At 31.9% G+C, this 19,652-nt stretch overlaps 1 protein-coding gene across 1 annotated transcript; it reads right to left on the bottom strand.

Moving 5' to 3' along the window:
- Positions 1 to 14,855: 14,855 nt before the first annotated feature.
- On the bottom strand, positions 14,856 to 18,022 carry LOC124918215. Its single transcript, XM_047458421.1, has 4 exons — positions 17,892 to 18,022; positions 17,713 to 17,719; positions 17,332 to 17,393; positions 14,856 to 15,009 (listed from the first exon to the last, which is right to left on the bottom strand). Exons 1-4 carry the CDS (start codon positions 18,020 to 18,022, stop codon positions 14,856 to 14,858), a joined length of 354 nt encoding a protein of 117 aa, XP_047314377.1.
- Positions 18,023 to 19,652: the final 1,630 nt, after the last annotated feature.

Below are 19,652 nucleotides of genomic sequence, written 5' to 3'. Positions count from 1 at the left end.
GCCCTTTCAACTTTTAGAAAGGTCATCATTGACACCTCTGTCAACTTTTTTTTGTTAAACATAACTTGTTAAGCTTAAAATATTATTTTTTATATATATTATCTTTAATCATATTTTTTATATTTACATATATAATTATTAAATCGTTTATATATGATATTATATATATATATATATATATATATATCTTTTATTAATAATTTTTATATTTATATAATTATTAAATCTCTTATATATATATATATATATTTATATCTATAAAACAAAGTTTAAAAATAATTTATATGTATTATCTTTAATCATTAATTATATATATATATATATATATATATATAAATTTATATAATATATATTTTAAAAAATAATTTGAAAGTTAAAAGTAATGGTAACCTTTCAACTATTCAATTACTTTTAACCCTTAAATTATTTTTTAAAATATATATTATATAAATTATATATATAAATTTATTTATTTATATATATAATTAATGATTAAAGATAATACATATAAATTATTTTTAAATTTTATTTTATATAGATATAGATAAAAATAAATAATATATATATATATATATTATCTATATATTTTATAAAAGATTTAATAATTATATAAATATAAAATTTAATAATATATATAATATTATATATAAGCGATTTAATAATTATAAAAAATAAGATTAAAGATAATATATTTAAAAAATAATATTTTAAGCTTAAGCCGTTATGTTTCACCAAAAAGTTGATGGAATGACCATTGACGAACTTTTTAAAGTTAAAGGGCGATTTGTTTCAAAATTTAATTTGAGGGCTAAAAGTGAGTTATCGGAGGAATTAGAGGCCCAAAGGTAATTTGCCATTTATTATTTGAATTTTATATTTATTTATTTTTATTTAACTATTTTATCATAAAGCACCTCTATTCCAATTTCTTTAACTTTATTATTTACTTAATTTATGACACTTTGACTATATTTTAAAAAAGAAAAAGAAAAGAAGCAAGAATATTATATTTGGTAGTTTTATGTTTGGATTGTTTTTTAGTGTTTTGATGGTTAATATTTTTTATATATTTTTCTTATAATAATTGGTTCTAAAAAAATGTATTAATCTTTTTTAGCCCACACCATAATTAACAATAGAAGCTTGTCAAAAACTAGAAACCTTAAAGGGAAAATCACATCAGAATCACGATTGTCGGTACGTCTGGCACGTTCGGCACAATCAGTACGATCAACACGGTCGACACGTTTGGCACGTTCAGCACAATCAGAACGGTCGCGCGAAATTCGATTGTTTGATTTGGTTGTAGGTTACGAGAAACGTGGTCAGAGTCACGATCGTCGGTACATTCGACACGATCGACATAATCGGCACGTCTGGTACGTTTGTCTAGAAATTGTTCACTTGTGTCACGAATATTGGGTCGGAAAATCATAAATACATTCGATAGGGTTGTTTGAAAACAAGTCTGGGTTGTGATTGCTCTAGGTCATTTATTGCTTTCAGTTCTTAGGTCGTTGGGTTGTGAAACAGGGTCACTAGTTGGTTAATTTACGGTCATTCCTGGTCGTAGATTTTTCTCGTTTGTAAGTAAATTGGATTTGGTTGAGTTGTCTGCATTCTTAATTTGCTGCATTCTAGTTCTTCGGCTAAGATGGGGAGAAAGAATAGGAATAAGACAAAAGAAGTGTATGACTTTGTGGAAATCGATTCAAGCAAAAAAACGATATATGAAACAGAAAAAAACAATTTTTTGATAAACCAATGCAGAATGAAACTGAAAGTTTGAAGCCTGAAATAAAAAATGATGAAATATGGAAGATTGGATACACTGAAAGGGCAAATCTCTAGGGACTCAAGAATCAAATTGTGACATTGTTTTTCCAAGCAAAGAAAGATGAGATTCTGCTCAATAAGGAAAAAACACAACAAATCACTATCCAACTCAATATTCACTATCTTCAAGATTGGAACTTATTAAAACAAGAGGAATACAAGAAGATAATTAGCTGGTCTGTGGAAATAATGAGGGAACTTATGAAATGCCCAAAAACCAACACCTATACTATCAGAAGTAATTCTAGTTGGAAAGTTAATGAAGTCTGGAAGAAAAATGCAGGACAGAAATATGAAGATGGGAGAAATATAAAGGCAAAACATACTTGAGAGATTTTAAACCAAAAGTTGAAATTCTTAAATCCCCTTTTGAGTTTAAATTGCATGTTGAAGTGGAGGAAAATGCATTAAAGAATGGGAAAATGTAGTTGTTGGGAACTACATAGGTATGAATTGTGTATTTTTTCCAGTCACTAAGGATATTTTGCTAAAACTATGGGAGCATATAGGACTGAAAATGTATCAACAAATATCCATGAACTATATTTCTTGAAATTCAAGCAAGGAACAAATCTGGAAAATATTCTGAAGTTGGGACACACATATGTTTGGTTAAACTATATGAAGCTGGAAAAATGGTCCAAATGTATGAACCTATTTAGCAAATCAAAGGAAACAACTCAAATTTGGTTCAAACTAAGGAACATTCTAGCTCGTATGTATAACGCAGAAGCACTTAGCCATTTCGCTAGTCTCTTGGGGAAACCATTATATATGGACCCAATAACGGAGAAAAACGAACACATCACATATGCTAGGATAAACATTGAAGTTGTTAGAAAAATTAAGTAAGTTAATTTTAAACCGGCCAACGATTACAAGTTTTGAATATTTATTCTAAATAATCAAAAAGGGAGAAATTTTAGAAAATAAACCGTTAAGTCATATCAAGTATATTAATTGGTTTAATATAACAAGAAGGTGCTGTAGCGTAGTGGTAAACACCCATGCTTGTCACACATGTGACCAGGGATCAAATCTCACCGACAACAAATAATATTTAAAGTTTTGCTATTTCAGGGAAGCTGAGCAAAATCCGAAATTTACATATAGGCAAGATCGGCTCGACAATGTATACCGGCTCGGTCAACCAGAGTTCGGTCAACCGGTTCGGTCAAGAAGTTCAAAATCCGGACAAGTTCAACCTATGTGCAGAAATCCGGATATATTCAACCTATGAGCAGAAATCCGGACATGTTCAACCTATGTGCAGAAATCCGGACAAGTTCAAGTTCAGGACCGGTTGAGTTATAAACCGAAAGAACAGTCAAGAAATCTAACCGGTTGAATATCAAACCGGCCAGAAGAAGCTATGAAAAACCTGAAGTCATCCGGTTAACCTAAAGCTATGAAAAACCTAAAGTCATCCGGTTAACCTGAAGCTATGAAAAACCTGAAGTCATCCGGTTAACCTGAAGCTATGAAAAACCTGAAGTCATCCGGTTAACCTGAAGCTATGAAAAAACTGAAGTCATCCGGTTAACCTGAAGCTATGAAAAACCTGAAGTCATTCGGTTAACCTGAAGCTATGAAAAACCTGAAATCATCCGGTTAACCTAAAGTTATGAAAAACCTGAAGTCATCCGGTTAACCTAAAGCTATGAAAAACCTGAAGTCATCCGGTTAACCTGAAGCTATGAAAAACTTGAAGTCATCCGGAACAGGTAAAGAATTCAATCGGTCAAAGAACTCAACCGGTTAAGAAACTCAACCGGTCAAGCAATCAAACCGACCAGAAACATGACCGCACAAAGAAAGACAAGATCTGTCAAAACTGAAGGCCGGAAATACCAGATAGTCGGTCATTAACCAACCAGAAGCCAAAGAAATAACCGGAAGCCATCCAGTTAAGACAAATAACCGACCAACATAAGAAGATACTTCGGGTATCTATTGAGAATGATACCAAAGGAACAGACTGAACATTTCCATATTCATACAAGTCTGAGGACAGTCTGCAGGCTGCAGAAAACCGTCCTACAGGATCTTTCCACTTCAGGATAAATCAGAAAGGCAATCTTCCAAGTACAGACAACTGTCCAACCGACAATTACCACATTGAGTAAAAGACAAACCTAGCCGGTTTGACCTACATACTGGAAGAACAGACTGCTAGGTCTGAAAGGTTGACCGCTAGGTCTGAATCACTGAACCTCTGCTCAACCAATCAAATTCAAGGAAACGAAATATGACAGTTGGCATATTTCACCTATAAAAGGAGCAGCTGAAGAGGAGTAAATGGGGGACATAGTGAACATTTAATCTTCAATTGAAAAGAGTATGTTCTATCTCTAGAAAGCATAAGTGCTAAATTGAAGTGTAATTTTTACAATTTCGGTTAAAATTGTACGGGTGTTATCGAGCAGGAAATAAGTCTCGATCGGATTCTGTTTGTATTCCTTAGTGAATATCCTTCTCGCGGTTTCGAGAGGAAGGGGTGACGTAGGAGTTTTATCTCCGAACATCCATAAAAACTTGTCTTGTTATTTACTTTCTGTTAGTTTTACTTTATAACCGAGCTATATTAACCTACCTACATCGCTTTGACCGACCCTACATTACCTAAACCGAATTACTAAGATCCAAAACCGACCCAGCAACTTCCAAACCTATCCTACTCAAAACTGGTTCTGCCTATCCTAAGAGTGTGCCGCTTCAACCTGAAACAAACATCTTCCGTGCTTGAACCTGGTTCAAGGGTTTGTGACAGTTTGTGTAGTATTGAAACCCCGGTGTTAATCTCTAACCGGATTAATCACCACCCTTTGAGTGAAACGCGCTAACCGGTCCAGCCCCGGTCCTCCAGCCGCGACCTAGATCCTAACAATTGGTATCAGAGCAGTTAGTTTCAATACTCAAGCAAGCATGTCGTTCGATAGGCCCCCTATGCTAGAAGGTGATGACTCTGCCAACTAGAAGGCACGCATGCACTTACACCTAATCACCATGGATGACGAAATGCAGTTCATTCTAGCCAAAGGACCGATAATCATTGATAAGGACAGGGAGGATTGGACAGCCGAAGATAGGAGAAAAACAACTTGGATAACCATGCCAGAAACTGGATCTCCAACGGTGTTCATAGAAACACATACTGCAAAATCAGAGACTGCAAAACCGCAAGGGAAACATGGGAAACCGTTATTCAGATCCATGAGGGAAATGAAAGAACCAAGGAAAACAAGGTAATGGTAGCTACTCAGAAGTTTGAAAGCATCAAGATGAAACCGGGAGAAACAATGAGAGAATACAGTGACCGGTTCACAGGTGTGTTAGATGAGCTAGCAACTCTTGGCAAGAGATATGATAACAAGGAAGTTATCATGAAAGCATTAAGATCTCTTCCAAGTGCATGGGATATAAAGACAATGGTGATGTGGGAATCAAACTGCCTAAGCAAGATGAAGTTACACGATGTATTTGAAGACCTTAAGGCATATGAGTTTAAAATGAGATCTAGGACTGAAGAAGAAGTTTCAGCCTCAACCTCAACCAGAGCATTGATCACATCCACAGAACCGGTTGTACCTGCACCAATCAGAACCGCCGAACAGTTCACCGAAGATGCCATGGCAATGCTTGCACAGAAATTTGGGAGGTTCATGAAAAGGAGCCAACCGACAACAACTACAACTATGGTGATAAATCAAATGTAAGATGCTATAGTTGTAACTGTTTGGGACATTTCAAGTGGGAATGCAGAAAACCGAGGAGGGATGACCGGAAACCGGACAATCAAAATAACCGAAATAACTACCAACAAACCGGTGAAGGAAGTGAGGTTCAGAAAGCACTGATAGCCGATGATGGAGAAAGCTTATGGGCTCACAGTGACAGTGATGATGAACTCACATGGCTCATGGCAAATGAGGAACAAGTATTTGACTCTCCTTGTGAAGAATTTACTAAAGATGAGTTATATAATGTATTGAATGATATGGTAGCAGAGTATAAGAACATGTTAGCCTTACTACCTAAGCAACCTAACTTTAGAGCAGACCTCATAGTACCCATCTTGACCGAACCAGAAATCATACAACCTGATGAAAACCCTATCTTAGAAACCAAGTCAGAACCTGAACCATCACCTAAGACCGAACAGTCTAATGAGACAGCTCGAGAATTAACCGAAGAGGAAAATGCCCGACTCCAGTACAAAATGGCCGCATATAAGAGATCTAGTGACATGGTAAAGAAAATGTGTAGTTATAACAGACATACTTTTTGCATGTTCGGTTTAGGATACAAAAAGGATAGATCCAAAGACCAAAAACACGCAGAGAAAGTAAGGCTCTCAAAGAATGACCTTCCTTTCATAAGTTTCGTCAGAAGTTCCTTAACCGCTGAAGAGGAATTAACTGCCTATTATACGGAAGACAAATTAACCTATGTAGGTCCGACTGATTCTGAGAAATGGCTTCACCCTGAGAAAAGGAAAGTCAACCGGTTCAAAAGTAGGCAAGCCAATTCTCAACCGCATAGGATAAACCAAAGACCATCTCCAAATAAGGCACTCTTAGGACAGCAGAAAGATGTCAAGTCTTGCACAGGAAAACTAATTAGAACCATAACCGGGAAAGCTATCCGATTTATTAAAGTTTGGATACCCAAGGGACTAATCAACCGCGGACCCAAAGAAAAATGGGAACCATATTTTCTATTGTCTATGAATGTAGGTAAATCAAGACAAAGGCTTGGAAAATACAACATTGCATTCGGACAGCCGGCTGCTGACAGACACATCACATGAAGGGAACAAGCATGAAGTGGCTAACATCCTCACAAAGCCACTTCTCGAGTCTAAGTTTTCTTCCCTTAGAAATATCTTAGAATTGTTAGATTACAAAAATTTTCATACAAAATTCTTCTTCAAATAATGTTTTCCTTAAACCAAACCGTTTTTCCAAAAACCGGCCAAACAAACATAAGCTCTTCTAAACCGGCCAAACAAACATAAGATTTTTAAACTAGCCTACTTCTTACTTCTTGCATGGTTTTGAATATTTATTCTAAATAATCAAAAAGGGAGAAATTGTTAGAAAAATTAAGTAAGTTAATTTTAAACCGGCCAACGATTACAAGTTTTGAATATTTATTCTAAATAATCAAAAAGGGAGAAATTGTTAAAAATAAACCGTTAAGTCATATCAAGTATATTAATTGGTTTAAATATAACAAGAAGGTGCTATAGCGTAGTGGTAAACACCCATGCCTGTCATACATGTGACTAGGGATCAAATCTCACCGACAACAAATAATATTTAAAGTTTTGCTATTTCAGGGAAGCTGAGCAAAATCCGAAATTTACCTATAGGCAAGATCGGCTCGACAATGTATACCGGCTCAGTCAACCGGTTCAGTCAAGAAGTTCAAAATCCGGACAGGTTCAACCTGTGTGTAGAAATCCGGACAGGTTCAACCTATGTGCAGAAATCCGGACATGTTCAACCTATGTGCAGAAATCCGGACAGGTTCAAGTTCAGGACCGGTTGAGTTGTAAACCGAAAGAACGGTCAAGAAATCTAACCGGTTGAATATCAAACCGGCCAGAAGAAGCTATGAAAAACCTGAAGTCACCCGGTTAACCTGAAGCTATGAAAAACTTGAAGTCATCCGGTTAACCTGAAGCTATGAAAAACCTGAAGTCATCGGTTAACCTGAAGCTATGAAAAACCTGAAGTCATCCGGTTAACCTGAAGCTATGAAAAACCTGAAGTCATCCAGTTAACCTGAAGCTATGAAAAACCTGAAGTCATCCGGAACAGGTAAAAAATTCAACCGGTCAAAGAACTCAACCGGTTAAGAAACTCAACCGGTCAAGCAATCAAACCGACCAGAAACATGACCGCACAAAGAAAGACAGGATCTGTCAAAACTGAAGGCCGGAAACACTAGATAGTCGGTCATTAACCGACCAGAAGCCAAAGCAATAACCGAAAGCCATCCGGTTAAGACAAATAACCGACCAGCATAAGAAGATACTTCGGGTATCTGTTGAGAATGATACCAAAGGAATAGACCAAACATTTCCATATTCATACAAGTCTGAGGACAGTCTGCAGGCTGCAGAAAACCGTCCTACAGGATCTTTCCACTTCAGGATAAATCAGAAAGACAATCTTCCAAGTACAGACAACTGTCCAACCGACAATTACCACATTGAGTAAAAGACAAACCTAGCCGGTTTGACCTACATACTGGAAGAACAGACCGCCAGGTCTGAAAGGTTGACCGTCAGGTCTGAATCACTAAACCTCTGCTCAACCAATCAAATTCAAGGAAACGAAATATGACCGTTGGCATATTTCACCTATAAAAGGAGCAGCTGAAGAGGAGTAAATGGGGGACATAGTGAACATTTAATCTTCAAGTGAAAAGAGTGTGTTCTATCTCTAGAAAGCATAAGTGCTAAATTGAAGTGTAATTTTTACAATTTCGATTAAAATTGTACGGGTGTTATCGAGCAGGAAATAAGTCTCGATCGGATTGTGTTTGTATTCCTTAGTGAATATCCTTCTCGCGGTTTCGAGAGGAAGGGGTGACGTAGGAGTTTTATCTCCGAACATCCATAAAAACCTGTCTTGTTATTTACTTTCTGCCAGTTTTACTTTATAACCGAGCTATAATAACCTACCTACATCGCTTCGACTGACCCTACATTACCTAAACCGAATTATTAAGATCCAAAACCGACCCAGCAACTTCCAAACCTATCATACTCAAAACCGGTTCTGCCTATCCTAAGAGTGTGCCACTTCAACCTGAAACAAACCTCTTCCGCGCTTGAACCTGGTTCAAGGGTTTGTGACAGTTTGTGTAGTATTGAAACCCCGGTGTTAATCTCTAACTGGATTAATTACCACCCTTTGAGTGAGACGCGCTAACCGGTCCTCCAGCCGCGACCTAGATCCTAACAGAAGTGCATCCTAGAAGCACTTTACCAGCAAAGATGACAGTAGTTGATAGAAGAGGCAAACCTATAAACATGGATATTACGTATGAATGGAGGCCAAACAAATGTATGTTTTGCAATACTTTTGAACGTCCCAGTAACAAATGTGCAAAAATAATTGAAGAACAGAAGGAAAAACTAAAAGTTCAGGAGCAAAATGAGGAAGCTGAAACTAAAGAATCAAACAATCAGAATGAGGAAGCTAAAGATAGAGATGAAGATGATGGGAATGATGAAGAATCAAAATAAATGAAAGATGAAAAATTAGATAAATAAGAAGATGAAGAGTAAGAGGAAGGAAAGGGGGAAAAATCAGAGAAAGGAAGTGATAAGAATGAAGTGGATGATAGTGAAGAGGAAACATTGAAAGTAGACCGAATCAAGTCAGACAAAAATGAAGCAAAAGAATGTGAAGTTAAATGTGATATTCCTAAAATACTAAAATGTAATTCATTTTATCAGATTAGTGCTTGCTCCTCTAAAACAAAACAGATCCAAGGGAATGAAGTCAATGTTCACAAACAGTCATCATCAAATGCAATATTTCAATCACTAATAAAGAAGAATAGAGCCAAACTGGTGATTAGAAAAAGTAGGTGGGCTACGAGAGTAGCAGATTGGGATCCGAAAGTAGCGGAAATGATATTGGCTACATTGAACAAAAATGTTAAGTAGTATGATTGGTATGCTTTAGTTGTTTGTAATCTCTGTTTTTTTTGTTTCTAATCAGACACTCTTTGGTCGTTTGATTCTTTTAATCAAAGTTAGGGTTTGCCTAACTTTGATAATGACCATTTCTCCCACTTTTGGGCTTTTAATGAAATGACGTTAAACTATTTTCAAAAAAACAAAACAATAAAAGCTTGAAAAATATATGAAATAAAATGTATAAAATTTAAAACTCTTTATCTTTTCTTGTAAAATAATGATGTAAATAAATATAGTTATAAATAAAAAAAAATCTAATCTAATATCTTTTATATACTAATATTATTTTATAAATATTATTTTAATATTATAATATAATATAATATATTTTAACACAACATAATTAATTTAAAATTATTTAAATATTCAATATATATATATATATATATATTTTTGCAATACCTCCTATCAAAATATTGTATTACTAATAAAATTAAAATGATATTCTTATGTTCCAAAGTCATTTTTTATATTTGGTATAAAACAAAAGAGAGAGAGTTATTGTGATAATTGTCATAAGTAAACACAAACAGATTAGTGAGGATAACTAAGATTTCAGGATTTTAAACTTGAATATACAAAAATTGGGTAAGAGAAGTGTATATAATTTAATGATGTTTTGGAATGTAAGTTTTGATCATAACTCTATATACGCATTGTTGATTCTGTGAGGTCCATATAAAGCTGTTGACAACAAAGAGTACAAAGTCTATCTTAAAATTAATGTCAGTTGCTCTGTTGTTTAGGATCTTCTGTGGCATTTCAATTTTTTAGGACCGAAACTATTTTGTTTCATTCTCTATCGTCTCCTCTAGTCCCTCAATTGTTCATCATATTTGGGGTTCTGTCTCGTTTCCAAGTCTCCTACATTTATCAAGTGATTTTAAAAGTGTGTGACATTCTTTTTCAAATTATAAGTTTTTAAACATATGAGTTTTTTTTTTTGGTTTTCTGGTTTAGCACTTATCAAATCAGTTTCTTAAAGAATGTCTAGAATGTATTTTCTTTGATTAACAATGATCCCAATATTTATTTATTTATTTATTTATTTATTTATTTGTAAACTAAGAAAATATTTAGCTTTATTAAGATCTTTAAGCTAAGTCATTAGAATAATTAACTTACGGAATTGACAATAGTGCAGAAACAATAGCCTCCCAACATGTTCTAAGTCAATTTTTAGATCGCAATTTTCAAAGACACGTTCAATTCCAACGTATGGTCAATGTAACATGAGATAATTTATTAAGAAACATATTTGTAGGAGATTGGTTGATAATTAATGAGCCCAAAATGTTGTTGGCTCTTTATGGGAGAGAAATGTTAGTGTATATAATATAATAATATATTATATTGATATATTATTATAATATATAATATAATATATTATATTCTATAATATATTATATTATATTATAGTTTCATTGATAATCTAACTCAAGTATAAATATCTTTATTATATTGAATAAAGATGCACACAATTATTTTCTTTCTCTTAAATGTCTAACATGGTATAGAGCCAAACTTTTGTTCTTGAGTTATAAATTTAGTCTTTCGCTGCCTCCATCAATGGTTACCTTAGCCATTGATGGATGACTCTAATCCTTATTTTTATTATTATAATTTTTAATAATATTTGCTTTTATTTTCTTCAAATAATTCTGTTGATGTTTTTCGACAATCATATTTCTTGAGTTTATTTTCAGTTGTTGTCTTATCCATGTAGTTAAATGCCATATTTTTGTTAGTTTTAATCCAATCATATGTGTGCTTCATTACTAGTTATTTAGTCAACACACTGTCATTCTCTTGTTAGAATGAGTTCTACAGGTGTTGTTTAACCCCAGTATTCTATTCCCATGAGATTCTAACTTCTTCGATGGTTTTCTTAATGCAACACACTTCCATCCCATCGTTGGATGGATTTTGAGACTCACAAGTAATTTCGGAGTTCATTCGATTGTTGTTTCACCCCAGCATTCATTCCCATGAGATTCTACCTCTTCGTTGGTTTATCTGTCAACATACTGTCATCCTATAATTGGATGGAGCTCACGAGTTTTTAAAGCTTGAAGAATACAACATCAACATTTCATCATCTCGTCTTCAATCTCAAGATGTTCAATGCTCTTCCAACTTGAGCTTGAGGGAGGGTGTTAGTGTATATAATATAATAATATAGTATATTGATATATTATTATATTATATTGATATATTATTATAATATATTGATATATTATTATATTATATAATATAATATATTATATTATATTCTATAATATATTATATTATAGTTTCTTATATTACTAATGTAACTCAAGTATAAATACCTTCACTATATTGAATAAAGATGCACACAATTATTCTCTTTCTCTTAAACGTCTAACAAGAAACTCTAACTCATGATTTTGAGGATTCGATGGTATGGAATAACCTTAGAAAATTCACTATTAAGGATTATTATGATTTGCTGACCTGGGGTGAGGTCAATCCTTTTCCTTGGTACACCTTAGGGGAGATACGCTTCCTCTAAGATTTCGTTCTTTGGTTGGTCTGAACATTAGTCGAGCTATGAGCTATTCAAACAGACAATCGTTTCAATAAGTCGTTGTCACTTATGTTTAGTCTTTGAAGAAAATCAAAGTCTTATTCTCATTCATTGCAAAATTGTGAAACTGATTTGAAATTTATTGTGAATTCTATCAACGCGGTCCGATGAGATTCATAATTTAAATGTATTATTATATGTATTTGTACATGTTTTTATTTTTTAACATTTTAAACAAAAACAAAAGTATGGAAGATGCTAGAAATGATTCATAATTATGAGTACATAATGAATAATTTTATTGATTATTAGAGAATTACATTATGGAAAAAAGTATAATCCTCTATCAATTGATTCCAATATCACAAACTGAGATTTATAATCTAAGGACATTTAGGTCCTCCTTCATTGGTCTTTAGGTTGTTGTAGCAAGGACATTCTTCTTTGTTGCCAAAAGTTCCCGAAGGGACACACAAACATCTCACGCAACAATAGTTACAATAGGTTAGATAAGCTTTTTTTGTACATTGTTGCAGAACACCTAACTTCACATGCACTTAAACATTCTGTAATCATAAAGATTAATTAAACATAGAAAACACAACTACAAAGACAAAAATTTATTCAAATACCAATATTTAATAACTTATGTTCATTCGTAAGAGATACTTCACCTCCCATCTATATATATTCAACGTTTAAATTAGATATATATAAAGAAAACGATTAATGAAAAAATTATATAAATCTTAAAAGAATAAGAAGAATCACTTACAGAGGAAAGTTCAATAGAAGAGAAAAATACAATAACTAAGAGAAAAGAGAAAAGTTGAATCCTTGAATAGTTCTGCCATTTTTGTTTTGATTGTTCTAATTTATGTTGTGGATGAATTTTTAGTACCTTACTCCTGAACCTTTATATAAGGGTCTTCAAGATTTTGGCAATCAACATTATAGATAAGCTCAATTTGAATGAGTTCATTTTCTAGAAAAGATTTACATAAAAATAAATAAAGAATATATGATATTTAATGTAAAATTATCTTATTGAGAACTTTTCATCAAAGTGACTAAAATAAAAGTTAAATTTTATGTGGGAAATAATGTTATCTAATTATTGTGTATAGAATAATTTTTTTCATATATTATTTTATTATTATTTATTTACTTTTCACCTCATAAAATAAAATCCATTTTTATATCAAATAATTATTTTTTTTTATCAAAATGAAATTAATAATGATAAAATAGTAATTTAAAAAATGTAAAATAAATTTTTTAAAAATTAATATAAAATAACCCAATAAAGATCCTTTAATCTAAAATTGAAAGGATAAGAACCTCCCTCGTAGCATAGCTTTCTACATTTGTTGTACAAGTTTTCAAGCTAGAAAAAAAAGGATTAATAATATATTTTATTTATGAGGTTAGATAATTTTTAAATTTATTCATGGTTATATTTATTCAAATAAAATACAAAATATAATAATGTTATTTTTTTCGCAATTTTATATTAACTAACATGTATCACGTGCATTTGTACGAGTAATAATATAAAAAACCGTGAAATAAATATTACGGTAAAAATGTTTATGGGCGGGTCAACTCAAAATCTGACTCAAATATCCAATTACTCTCACATATATATATCCAAATTAATCACATCTCTCGATCCGACAATCTGGACACTTTAAAAATTAAGCATAATTATATATACTAGTATAACTAGCATGTATCCCGTGCATTTGCACGAGTAATAATATAAAAACCGTGAAAAAAATATTACGATAAAAATGTTTATGGGAGGGTCAACCCACATCCGACCCAAGTATCCATTACTCTCATATATATCTAAATTAACCACAGCTCTTGACTCCGCAATCCGGACACTTTAAAAATTAAGCATAATTATATATATATATATATAGATTAATTAGTTAAAAAGTTGAACTTGTATTGTTAAAATGTCCCGCGTTCATCAAATTTGGTGTTGAATTTAAAAAATAAAGTGTTATTAGCTTATTTGGTTAAAGGATTGTACTTGTTTTTTTAGGTTGCAAGTTCGAACCATACATATAACATTTTCAATTTTATTTTTAACCGTTTTAAGTGTATGACGGGTCAACCCACAATCCGATTCAAGTATACATTTACTCCCACATATATCTAAATTAACCACAGCTCTCGACCCGGTAATCCGGACACTTTAAAAATTAAGCATCATTATATATATATAGATATATATTAGTTTATTTTAATGTGTAAATTATTAGAAAAAAATTATTTGACTCCACATATAATATATGTAGGGGCTGAGCCAAGTACAAGCCGGCCCGGGTTGTAGCCCTGGTAGCCCTAAACATCCTGTATGTATTTATCAATAACGACGGTAAATTACAGTCGTTATTGACTAGTTTCCGTCGTTAAAAGGCACTAGTGACAGTAAACTTAGTTTATTTTGTTTGTTTATTTGATATTATTATAAAACTAGCCTAGATAGATTTTTTTGATAAAAAATTAGCCAGAGTAGGTTTAAAATCCTGACTCTGTCCCTGAATATATGGTTAAAACTGTTATATGTATTTATAATTATTTTTTTTCAATCTTCTAAATAATATATATATATATAAATAAATGTGGAACATAACATAATAAAGAAAAAATAATTTATTATAAAAACCACTAAAAACAGTTTAAATCAAACTGAGATAATAGGCAATATTAAAACATTCCACTAATTGAATCTTAAATCTAACCTACAAATGAGAGATGCCCATCTCCAAGACCAATCATACCAGTGCTCTGCTCATCAAATATCCCTATATTGTTATGCCCGCACCCGTGAACCATGTTTGGTATGGAAGTGCCACAAACTGTATAAGTTTCCTCGGCTAGTTCCCCATAGCTGATGAGAAATGATATTCTCAACGACAAGTTAGCGAAAGCAAGGCCACGAATCCTACGTGGCCTTGCCAACTAGGAGAGAGAAAAAAATAAAAATAAAATTGAAATTTTCTATTTCCCCCCAAAACCAAAATCCTATTATTTTTATCTTTCTATTTCCCCCCAAAACCAAAATCTTATTCTTTTTCTCTCTTTTGTTTCATTCTCTCTCTTTCTCTTTTGTTTCATTTTTTCTAAACCCACCGGCGATTCTCTTCTTTCATTTTCACCGACTTCTCTTCCGATCGATCGAAATGGTAAGACTTCTTCCGTTAATGAAACGTTTCATTTTTTCCCAAAACCAAAACCCCCACGACAATCTCTCTCTTTATTTTTCGTTTCCATTTCCCAAAACCCAACCCACTGTCGATCTTACTGAAACGTTTCATCGACTTCTTATCTTCCGATCGATTGAAATATAAAGTCTTTTTTCTTTCTTTCGTTTATCTTCCGTTCGAAATGATTGTCATATCAATATTTATGTTTAACGTTTATGGTTTAGTTGCTGAATCGATTTAGAATAGAGTTCTAAAAGATCTGGATCTTCATACATGACCTACAAATCAAATTAACATTATAATAAGATTATTGACTAGAAATGCTAGTTTCAGGACCAGAAAAGCTGATTTCGGGACCAGAAAAGCTGGTTTCGGGACCCGAAACGGCAAAAAAAAAATTTTTTTTTTTTGGAAATGAGTGGTTTCGGGACCCGAAATGAGTGGTTTCGATTTAGAATAGAGTTCTAAAAGATCTGGATCTTCATACATGACCTACAAATCAAATTAACATTATAATAAGATTATTGACTAGAAATGCTAGTTTCAGGACCAGAAAAGCTGATTTCGGGACCAGAAAAGCTGGTTTCGGGACCAGAAAAACTGGTTTCGGGACCCGAAACGGCAAAAAATTTTTTTTTTTTTTTCGAAATGAGTGATTTCAGGACACTTTTTTTTATTTTTTTTTTAATCTGAAACATTATAATGAATCTTAGAAAATCAAAAATAATTGAAGATAATGTTATTATACTAGAAATTTACATAATTAAACATTTATTTACAATGTTACAATCTGTCATTTATATCACATTTAAAATACAACCTACAATTTGAGAGATCTCAAATAATCTCATTTCTTCATTAACTTGATCAATAAGAAGATTTGGATCTTCATACATGACCTACAAATCAAATTAACATTACAATAAGATTATTGGTTTATAAAAAAATTAAATAGCCATAAAAGATCGTATAAAAACCATTTCGGAGTTTGAAATCACCCTAAAATGGTGATTTCGGAACAAAAAATGTTGGTTTTAGGACCAGAAAAGCTGGTTTCGGAACCAGAAAAGCTGGTTTCGGGACCAGAAAAGCTGGTTTCGGGACCCGAAACGGCAAAAAAAAAAATATTTTTTTTTTTTTGGAAATGAGTGGTTTCGGGACCCGAAATGAGTGGTTTCGGGACCAGAAATGAGTGATTTCGGGACACTTTTTTTTAATTTTTTTTAATCTAAACATTATAATGAATCTTAGAAAATAAAAAATAATTGAAGATAATGTTATTATAATAGAAATTTACATAATTAAACATTTATTTACAATGTTACAATCTGTCATTTATATCACATTTAAAATACAACCTACAATTTGAGAGATCTCAAATAATCTAATTTCTTCATTAACTTGATCAATAAGAAGATTTGGATCTTCATACATGACCTACAAATCAAATTAACATTACGATAAGATTATTGGTTTATAAAAAAATAAAATAGCCATAAAAGATCGTATAGAAACCATTTTGGAGTTCGAAATCACCCTAAAATGGTGATTTCGAGACAAAAAATGCTGGTTTCGGGACCAGAAAAGCTGGTTTTGGGACCAGAAAAGCTGGTTTCGGGACCCGAAACGGCAAAAAAAAAAAAAATTTTTTTTTGGAAATGAGTGGTTTCGGGACCAAAAATGGTTTTTCTTACAACCTAATTAAAATTAGTTCTGCAACTAAACCCATAACAACAGCCAAACATTATATAATCATACTTTCGGGTCCCGAAATCACATTTTCGGGACCCATAACAGCCAAACATTATACAATCATACTTTCGGGTCTCTAAACCATCCATTTCCGGACCCATAATGCAGCAAATACACAATAATCATAGTTTTTTATCGTTAAAATCATTAAAATCATTAAAATCATTAAAATCCCTAACCCTAACCGCAAAAAGCTAAACGATCTTCAAATCATTAAAATGATCTACGATTCTAAAAGAGAAAATGTTATTTACCTTGTCCTTTGAGATCTGGGAGATCTTGGAGTCTTGTATGGAGATGTACCTGGACCACCAGCCTGAAAAGATAGTATGAAGTGAACACGAAGGCAGACAATGAAGTGAACATACACGAAAGAGTTCTCTTACCATTTTCGATCGAAAGAAGATGAAGAAAGTAGAAGAAGTCGGGGATGCCGGAGAGAAAAATCGCCAGAGAAGAAATCGGGGTTCGCCGAAAGTGATAAATGAAAAGAAGAAAGAGAGGAAAGAAGAAAGAGGGGGAAACTGAAATATTTAATTTTTTTATTTTGTTTTGCTTTTTCTCTCTCCTAGCTGGCAAAGCCACGTAGGATTCGTGGCCTTGCTTTCGCTAACCCTTCGTTGGGTTTATCATACCTCATAGCTGATTGATTGATCATCATAGGTTAAACTATTTTTACATTTTTCATTGGATTGAGGACAAACACGATTGTCTGTTAAATTCAGAAACTCATCCGAATCACATCTCAATACTTGATAGGATGATGACTGATCAAAACTAAATATGGGTTGATTTTGCTCGAAACAATGCTCACATCAGAGACACTGAATCCATGTAATGTCTGAGTCGGTGTCCACAATCACCATCTGCTTGGAAGACTGTTCCAACGTAAATCTCCATGAGGTACATGAAAGGAGCCTCCATAATTGTCGATTGAATGTCCATAGTTTCCGCCACGTGGTTGTTGGGGAGTTTTAGGATGGATTTCAAATAAGACGTGCAGACCTAGAGCGACCAATGGTTCTTGTCAAAAGTCCATTCCATTGATATGTCGGTTATATGACATCGATTTTAATGAATCTTAGTGAATGAAATAAGTAGAAAATTCTATTATTTTAAGTAGTTTTACTATAAGAATTTAAAATTTGAAACACAAAATAAAATAATAGAATTGTTGCTTTGTATAAAGAAATGGTTGTCTTTTCTAAAGACAGAGATGATATATTGAATTAAGTTCAGAGCATACTATTGTACTAAATATTACACTAATATTTATATTAATTTTAAATTAGATTTTACTTAGATATAGAGATCTTTTAATATTTATATTAATTTTAAATTAGATTTTACTTAGATATAGAGATCTTTTGGAGTATTAATTAATTTGTACTATTAGTAATTTTTTTTTTAAATTTATTCTTAACAAATTTGAACTGTTAATTTATGAATTTATTTTTTTTTCTCTTTATATTTTTTAAATATATTTTTTAACAATAGATAGAAGGATAGTTTAAAATATAATGGTCAAGCTCTAATTTGATTTTTTTCAAAATTTGAAGTGAGAACAGTTTTAATTATCTGAATTTTGTTTTCTAATAATTAATTTTTCACATTCATATATATTTTTGTTAAATAATTATTAAAGGTCATATATTTCAAGAATTATAAATATATATATAAATTGTGCGGTGCCTTTCAAAAATTCAATCATCATATAATAAATGGATAAAAAACTAGTTTAGACATATTATTAAATATATATATATATATATATATTTCTATTTCAACCCATCTAAATATATTTTCCTAAATCCTTAAGATTTCTTCTTCTTTTCTGCTTTTCATTTTTCTGCATTTAGTTTACTTTTATTATTTTGTAAATATATATAGATAACTCAACTAATAAGAGTCAACACTTAGGAGATTAAACATGAAGTTACAAATTTGTTTTTATAAATGTTATATATATATATATATTTACATTAATATAGAACATAACATAATTAAAGAAAAATATTTTATTTTAAAGAGAAAAATATTAATTAAATATATAATTATATATATTTAATAGTTTTAACCATATTTTTATGAAATGTTAAATATATTTTTTTAAAAATAATTATATAAATACGTCTAAATAATTCTCTTTCACCAAATAATAAATATGCTAACAAATAATAAATAATAGAGTTTCCAATACATTTAAGTTTGCTCTAATATAATTTGAATTAAGGAAGAATCACATAAGTTTGCTCTAATATAATCTGAATTAAGGAAAAATCACAAAAGAAAAGAAAAGAAGAAAGCAATGATGTAAAGGAAAAAAGAAATGTAAAATTAGATAACGAAGAAAATATTGAAATTGATAAAATATGGGAGGAAGAAGATAGACTTAAAAAAAGAAAAAAGAAGAAGAAACAAAAAAATGAAAGTAAAGATAGGAAAAAAACGAACAGAAAAATAAGGTTGTTTATCCTCAAACAGTTGGACTTTGGATTTATATATATATATATAATATATTATTAGATTAAAGTCATGGCTTAATAATTATGAAATGAATAATTGTAGATACCCG

This window comes from Impatiens glandulifera, unplaced genomic scaffold, assembly GCF_907164915.1.
Source record: "Impatiens glandulifera unplaced genomic scaffold, dImpGla2.1, whole genome shotgun sequence".
Taxonomy (NCBI): domain Eukaryota; kingdom Viridiplantae; phylum Streptophyta; class Magnoliopsida; order Ericales; family Balsaminaceae; genus Impatiens; species Impatiens glandulifera.
Note: the sequence above shows the minus strand (reverse complement) of the source record. Positions and strands in the feature narration are given on the sequence as shown.